The following is an 8446-nucleotide window of genomic DNA, read 5'->3' on the forward strand; positions in this document are numbered from 1 at the left end:
CGCTTAAACGAAGGGAAATCCCCGCGGAGCTGAAGTCGAAGCGTAAAGCATCGTACCAGTCACTACTTTGAATAGAGAGCGTCCTGGGGATTATGGTTTTTTCTTTTTATTTCGGTGCCACCCCCACGCGGGCGGGGACCGAAATTATGCGATCGAGATTGGGACATGAGAGCCGCCGCCGCCGCCCCCATTGGCAAGGATTATCGAACTGCGGAGCGAGGGCAGGCGGGTCGAGGCAGGTACGGAAAATATGCGGACAGCTCCAGCTCGCTATTTTGGTTGAGATTTGTTGGACTATCTTTCCGTAAGGATCCGCGAGTAGCTTTATAGTATTTAACTGTGTTCGCGAATTGCGTAGCGAGGGCAGGCGGATCGAGGCGGGTACGGAAAATATGCGAACAGCTTCAGCTCGCTATTTTGGTTGAGATTCGTTAGACCAGCGGTTCCCAATTTTTAATTGCTATGGAACCCTAAATTATCCACCTAATTCTGGCGGAACCCCAACTAATATTTTTTACTTATCTTAAAAGACTCTTGACACAAACAAAGATGGCCGCGCTGCGAAATATCGGAACCCCTGTGACCCTTCCACGGAACCCCAGGGTTCCGCGGAACACCTTTTGGGAACCGCTGCGTTAGACTATCTTTCCGCGAGTAGCTTTTATAGTATTTTAACGTACGCAATCTGCGGGTCAAGGCCGGTAACGAAACACTCGGAAGATCCGAAAAAAATAGATAAGGAAAAATATAAAAAAAGAGATAAGGGGGAAGCGTTTAAAATCATTCTTATAATTTAGATTAATAACCATCTCAGGTATTTTGAATTAGGTGCGATTAGTTGGAAATCAGGCCCTTAACATTTAGTTAAAATTTTAAAGCTCTAGACCTGACCGTTCTCGAGTTTTTAGGAAATATGACATGCAAATAAATAAATAAATATATAAATGACAAGCTTTAACTCAGCCGCCCCCCCCCCCCTCCGTGGACGCCCATAGAGACCCGTCAGCTTGTCGCTCCATTGTAAAAGTCTAAACCACTTTTTGGTTTGAATATCGTGACATAGTGGTATCCCCTTACACTCGAACTCTCGGAATATCCGAAAAAAATAGATAAGGAAAAATATAAAAAAGAGATAAGGGAACTAAGAGTGGAATTTTAACAAAGGAAAACTTAGAATTAATTTAAAATTAAAGTCGAAATGAATGTCGGTTGAAATTACAAATGGGGGTTTGTCCCTCGAAGAGATGACGAGTGTATCATAAGTAGCATAATACATATAAGTATGACGCTATTCTGGAAATGCAAATTTTTTATGATAGTTTGTTTCGAGTAGTCTTTCCCAGATAACGGCGAAATATGGAACCAAAGTTACCAAACGCTTTTGTACGTACCCGTTAAAAGAAATAAAACCTTATAATCAATTGTTTATTTAATCACAAATTATACATTTTATCAACACCAAATACCTTTAAGAAAAAAAAAACGGCCCGGACATAAAAATCGACTTCAACATAACTATTCTTTTGATGATTTTTCTAAAATTTCATTAACAATTTCTATGACCTCTGCTTCGGGAGTGGAATCGCCTCCCGTTCCTTTGCCGTCTAAAATATGGCTGGGCAAAGAGGAGTAGAATTCGTCATCGCTGTCATCATCGATAAGCATTGGGTCATTCATCAATTTTTTTGGTTTTATTTCAATTGGCCTTTTTCTAGAGGAAAATAAAGCGGTTCATTTACGATTATCAATACTCAAAATGGTATTAGGAGCAAAGAAAATATAAGTGTAATAGCAACCGTAACTTCCACGATGAATTTAAAATATTTGGACGTTTCAATGTTAAAGGCCCATAGGTTTTTTTTCTGCCTGCCCCCCTTTAAATTAACTTAGTAGAGCACAAATACCCTAGTGGTAGGCCAACCGCTGAACATGTTGGCCTAATTTAAAGGGGGACAGGCAAAGAAAACCTAGGCCTTTAAGCTATGGCTTTGCGCGATAAATTAGTTGTTAAGAAACCTTCCAATACATCAGCCTTAAATTAAATGTACACAGAGATTTTATAGCTATTTCAACTGTTATATTTCCTTTGGTAGAAAAGAGGATTGTTATATTTCTTACTTTCCTAACTCTGTACCTCCTTGTGTGCGACTTGGTGTGCTTAAGACCATCGTCGAGGACACCGGCCGATTAGGCGAGATCACCTGCCGATTAGGCGAGACCACCGGCCTAAATAAACACTGCTTAGGTTAAGGATAGATTGAAATGGAATATTTAAGTAAATAAGCATAAATTTCTGAGGGCCTTTTCCTCCAAAATATCTAAAAGGGCAAGTACATTCTCGATAAATATACAAGTTCTTTGGAATAAGAGACGTTTTTATCAAAGATAAGCCAAGTTTATACCTTATTGTCATTAGTTCCATAACAAGAACCACGTTGTAACGTGATAATGGCTACCCCTATCGAGAATTTTCGGCACTAAGAAATTCTACGTTTCTATGTATTATACGGGTTTTGACAGATTGATATTTTAAATATCCGTGAAACGTAAACTTATCAGAATAAGAAATGGCATACAATGAGATTAGATAACTAGATAACGATCATTGATAATAATTATACACTCTAAAGTCTATTTTTCAGGTATTAGTAAGTATTTCATACAAACTAACTTCTAAGTTTGAAAAAAAAATGGATTATATAGTGAATATAAAAAAATTGTCTTATATATGTTAAAAATAATAGCATGTTTCTTAAATATTTTTATTATTAGTAAAAAAATATATGTTAGATTTACACGATTAGAATTTTATTATCAATGATCGTTATCTAGTTATCTAATCTCATTGTATGCCATTTCTTATTCTGATAAGTTTACGTTTCACGGATATTTAAAATATCAATCTGTCAAAACCCGTATAATACATAGAAACGTAGAATTTCTTAGTGCCGAAAATTCTCGATAGGGGTAGCCATTATCACGTTACAACGTGGTTCTTGTTATGGAACTAATGATAATAAGGTATAAACTTGGCTTATCTTTGATAAAAACGTCTCTTATTCCAAAGAACTTGTATATTTATCGAGAATGTACTTGCCCTTTTAGATATTTTGGAGGAAAAGCCCTCAGAAATTTATGCTTATTTACTTAAATATTCCATTTCAATCTATCCTTAACCTAAGCAGTGTTTATTCTTTATATTTAAATATAGCATATGATGTTTTTTATATTGACAACATTCAGATTAATCAGAAGCGATGATATAAGAAAAAGGTTTTATTGGAATATCCATTTCAGAAGATCAACGCCCGTGAATGAATTAGGCTAAATTTGGAATGATGTAATGAATAAGGGAATTGTACATAGCATAAAACTGAATTGTAGGAAGATACAAGGTTATATCAAATTAATGTGAAAAAATGGATGGAAGGTGCGGAATAAGTAAACGTTATCTGAAACACTTAACTTGGAAGAAAAACAAAATATTGCTGATATTATTTCTACCCTCAGAACACACATTTTAAACTTTATATACGGAGATCCCCCAAAAATCGAGAACAGTTTATGAATAGACTCGGTTCGAGTAAAAAGTACGTGTTTGTCTCCTTTGAATATATTCCAAATGGGTCGAAACAAATATATTCAGTGTCCAAGTTGCGAGAAACGAATACGTAGCTATAGATTAAGAACCCATAAATGTAAACGTACATCGTGTACAACGTGCAATAAATCGTTTAAATCACAACTGAGTCGACATATTAGACGTTGCAGTCTAAACCCTTAGGTAAAAGTAAAAGCGGAAATTGATAAACAACGAGTCCGCGCAGAAGCCGTTGCTCGATCCGGACTACCATCGCATCGCCTCTCTTTGGAAATTTGAAAAGTGCTTGGGTGGAACAAATGAAAACCACTAAACGAATAAACAAATATATAGAACTTAGACCATGGCAGAAAAGTTTATTGGAACATTTAATTCTCTCAGACCGAAAAAGAATATTTGTAATAGGAAAAGATGGAAAGGAAGGAAAATCGTGGATGTTAAATTACTTGAAATCCCGTAAGCCCAATTTTACACATTGTCAGCAAGTGACAGTTTCGGGGTGTGAAATGCTTTTTCAATTGAAAAAAGTTTGCTCTGGTGCGAACCACTTTTTCTTTAACACCTTGAGAAGTACAAAAATATGCGACGAACACTTGGCAGTATTTGAAAGTTTAAAAGATGGTGAAATTGTTAGTACGAAATATAATTGTGTGAGTATAAATATTAGTACTCCAAATGTAGTTTGTGTATTTGGAAATTATATGCCTGAATCTTCCGGTTTAAGTTCTGATAGAATTGTACGATTTTATATAAAAAATAATTATTTATGTAAATATAATTTATGAAATATGTATAGTAGAAATGTTAATATAAAATTTGCATAATTGAGGACGTGTGAATATAAAAATAGTAAACTTAAGGTTGTTTTTGTTTAATTCCCGATTTTTTTTAGGTATATGTTCATATTATAGCCGTCCTCAGGTTTTTTCTTGGATATAATTTATGTAAAATGTACTTTCATGGGTTAGGCTTAGAAATTTAGTCTTAGCTATTTACACTTTACGGGTTTTTAGGTCTAGCTTTAATTTTTTACGTATTGGAAAATGTATTTCGGCGTATTATTATAAGTAAAAGTTTAGTCTTAACAAAGTCCACCAGTTAGGAAATGATTTATGGATAGGAAAATATTTATAAATACTAAAGACAGAGGCAGAAACTAGGAGATCAGAGGAAAAAGAACCAACGCGATCGAAAATAATAAATCCTTTAAATACGTTTTGCGTTCTTTATTGCATACTAATACCATATTTTAGTTTGGGGTTACTGTATTTAGTACCATGGCGCCATCTAAACTTTGAAATAATCCTTAATTAAATATATTGATAAAAGGGCTCAAGTGATGACACTTCCCCTATTTCCGGTGACGTACCAATTCTCACGTGACTCGCTCACGAATTTTTTATCGCCAGCCAATGAGCAGTAACCTCTATTTTTGGTTATGATTTACAATCTCCCGTGACGTCAATTAGTTTCAGCCAATGAGAAATCAGGATTTACTTGTTGTTTCGAGTGTTATTTAATCTCTAGATATACGACACAGCGTTCTTTTAGTTCCTGGACCCCCCTCGAGAAGAGACACGTAGATTTTCGAGCTCCGTACGCCGCCCTTTCGACTCTATTTACAGGCATAGGCTTAAGGATTTCCGTAAAAGTAAGTGACTTTAATATTATTTTATTGTAGAAGAAAATTAGGCCTTGTTTAAATTGAAAATGTAGCGTATTTGAAGTAAATAGACTTAGATACTAGCCAAATAGTCTTAGAGTCTAACCAGAAAATTACGCTTAGCATGTAGGCTTAGTGAGAAATTTAGGCTTACCATATAGCGTTAGTGCAAAAATTATACTTAGCTAAGTTTCATTTTAAACTATAGAAAATATTTTATCTACAGCCACTATGGACATCGAAGCGTTTCGACTTGAAACTTTTCGTTACTGGAGAAACCCTAATGTTACCAAAGAACAGCTCGCAGCCGCTGGATTCTACTATATTCAACAAGACGACGCAGTCAGATGCTACAAATGCCATGGCGTATTAGAAGGATGGAAATCAGGAGACGTACTAGAATTGGAACATGCTAGATTCTTTCCCAACTGTCCGGCTAGGGATAATTCAACATCTGAAAAAAAGTATCTCTCGCAAGAATGGGACATTCCACCTACACCAAAAGCAACTACTGTCATCGATAAAAGCTTCTCACCTGTACCTGAAGAAGACGACGTTTGTGACTGTCCCTCGTATGTCAGAAGATACTGCTGTTAGACACTACAAATACGTAAGTTAGAACTTTAAATTTGGGGATGGGTGGAAAAAATTACGGCTCTTCGCTTTTCCAACTGCATTTCTGATGTACCCAAAAATGGACCAAAATGGACTAAATGTACCCTATAAACGACCAAAGTCACCATTTTCAGGCCTATGTACCCCATTTCGGACCAAAAGTACCCCAAACTGGACCTTTTAGCTTTAATATAATGTTAAACTCCCATAGAGATTCCCCTAAAAAGAAACAATTTGCGGTCCAATTTTGGATACATGAAGTATTTCAGTGAGGTAAAACTAATTCTGGCAAACTGCTGCGATTTATAGCGAATGGGTATATTGATAAAATACGATTTAAACGCGTTATTTATATTGTCGGTCTAATATTAGAACCTGTTTTACGCTATCATGTAATTAAAAGTAAAATAAAATTGAAAATGTATATTTCTTGTTTTTAATTGCTTATTGCCTAGAGATTAGAAATTAAGGGGTTTGGAAGCGATAGTGGAAATTATGGGAGGGGTTAAGAGTAGAGAGGGGTAAATTCCATCCTTCAGAAATCTGCGCGAGGAAAACAAATTCTGGCGATTATATTTCGGCGAATGGGGAGAGGAAGCAGAGAGAGAAAATTTTGCTGTTACCGTTAGGGGATTGGGGGATGATGGAAAGGGGGAAAGCAGAGAGATTCTAGGGATTGCTTTTTTTTGGAGGACGATATTATATTCTGGAGAATGGGGAGGGAAGCAGAGAGAAAATCTTGCGATTACCATTGAGGGATTGGAGGAAAGCAGAGAGAGAGAAAATCTTGTTGTTACCGTTGGGGGATTGTGATAACTCTGAGGGAAGCAGAGAGAAAATCTTGCGATTACCATTGGGGGATTGGGGGATGACTGGGGGAAAGCAGAGAGAGAAAATCTTGTTGTTACCGCTGGGGGATTGTGATAAGATATCAGATTCATTATCTCAATCCCCCAGGGGTAACCCTTCTCTCTCCTTCCTGATCTACTCCCTGCAGTTGTGTTGCCCCCGCGTCCCCAGTCCATGTGCCCTACACTCACCTCTGCCACGGCCCTTCTCACTAATGCCCAAGGACTTTCTTCTGTCTATAAACATTTTGAACTTTCCCACCTGCTAAAGGTGCATAATCCTGTTTTTGTGGCAATTACTGAAACTCACTGGGTCCCAGATCACTCTGATGCTGAACATAGCATTTCGGGATACTTCCGCTTTCGCCAAGATCGGGGTTCCAGCAATTATGGCGGTGTTGCTCTCTGTAACCAATTGTACTTGCGCGAGGACTATTTTTATTTCTGAGACTAGTTTCCTGGGCTTCAATTCTGGTGACCAGGGACTGGATACCTTGGTTGTAATAATAACTCCAATTAGTTCTCGTAACTTCGTAAGGCCCCTTCCACCCATTTAGCCGTTGTTTATAGGTCAAACAACCCTCGTTACTGGTTTAATGGGTTTTCCCTCGAGATCTTCGGTTTCCCCTTCCATAAAAACTTGTTGAGGTTAACGGCAATAGTGGGTGTAGGGAGCTGTTGGCTCGCGTGGCTTTCAGGGCTTGCCACCACCCTCCTACGCATTGTAACCCGGCCACCTGAATTAAAGGCTTTAAAAGTCGCTCGATGACTTAGGCCTAGGGTGGTGCCTTGGGTATTAGCCTAGCTGATTAAAATAAATAATCACGATCTTTTATGTACTTTTGTTAATTCGGTATATTCTTACAGTCTGAAGAACAAAATTTCCATTTTACTCTTGGGTGATTTTAAATACCCTAACATCTTTTGGCCCTCTTTAACTCCCACATCATCCTGTCGGTTTACTAAGTCTTTTATTGATTTTATTACTAATAATTATCTCTCACAAATTATTGTTTCCCCTACTAGAAATTGAGGCCAATTTTGTAAGGATCATGTGCTTGATTTAGTTCTACCCTCAGATATTTCCCTTGCATTTGATCCTGAGAATGATATGTCGGCAGCTCTTGGTAAAAGTGATTATACTTTTGTTGTTTTTAATGTTTTTATAAAGGTGACTACCCCTCCTTCTTTAACTACCTTTCCCAGGTTGACTGGTCTATAATTGTATTTGACTCTGCCGATATATCTGACTCTTGGTCGGCTTTACTGAATGTTTTATCCTTTGGTATTAATCATTTTGTCCCGTTGCGTAGCCCCCCCCCCCTTGTGCCCCTATGCCTGACCCTCGCACTGTTCGTAGTAGAGATTTTAAGTCTGCTTGGTGCAGACTTCTTAAATCCAAAAGGCGGGATGCTTCCCCGCAAGTGTTAGATAACCTCCTTAAATAAATATCGTTTGACCCGTAATGCCTTTACCTCGCATTCTCGTAATATACGTAGGATATTTGAGGCTGCGTTAACTTCTAATATCCGCTACAATCCGAAAGCCTTCTGGTCACACATTAACCGTTTCCGCACTACCAGAACTCCCATTTCCGAGCTTAAAAATTCTGACGGTACTTTTACCACTTCCGTGATTGAGGCGGCGTCAGTTCTCAACGATTTGTTTGCCTCCACTGTTAGGTCTACTGGTGTACCTGCTTATCCATTACCCCAGCCT

At 37.6% G+C, this 8446-nt stretch overlaps 1 protein-coding gene and 1 long non-coding RNA gene across 2 annotated transcripts; one reads left to right on the top strand and one right to left on the bottom strand.

Annotated features, from left to right (window-relative positions):
* Positions 1–1461: 1461 nt before the first annotated feature.
* On the bottom strand, positions 1462–2199 carry LOC149948649 (uncharacterized). The gene is made up of 2 exons (XR_016480624.1): positions 2119–2199; positions 1462–1711 (listed from the first exon to the last, which is right to left on the bottom strand). It is a non-coding gene; the product is annotated as an uncharacterized LOC149948649 (long non-coding RNA).
* Positions 2200–5181: 2982 nt separating this feature from the next.
* LOC149948650 (death-associated inhibitor of apoptosis 2-like) lies at positions 5182–6049 on the top strand. Its single transcript, XM_090174063.1, has 2 exons — positions 5182–5252; positions 5491–6049. The coding sequence occupies exon 2, from the start codon at positions 5496–5498 to the stop codon at positions 5859–5861; it is 366 nt and encodes a 121-aa protein (XP_090030189.1). The 5' UTR covers positions 5182–5252; positions 5491–5495; the 3' UTR covers positions 5862–6049.
* The last annotated feature ends 2397 nt before the right edge of the window (positions 6050–8446 follow it).

The sequence above is a fragment of the Leiobunum rupestre genome, chromosome 4, assembly GCF_980474605.1.
Source record: "Leiobunum rupestre chromosome 4, qqLeiRupe1.1.hap1, whole genome shotgun sequence".
In the NCBI taxonomy this organism is placed as follows: domain Eukaryota; kingdom Metazoa; phylum Arthropoda; class Arachnida; order Opiliones; family Sclerosomatidae; genus Leiobunum; species Leiobunum rupestre.

Bases quoted from the DNA above. Each gene is read 5' to 3' on its own strand.
- LOC149948650 (XM_090174063.1), top strand. From the start codon at position 5,496: ATGGACATCGAAGCGTTTCGACTTGAAACTTTTCGTTACTGGAGAAAC.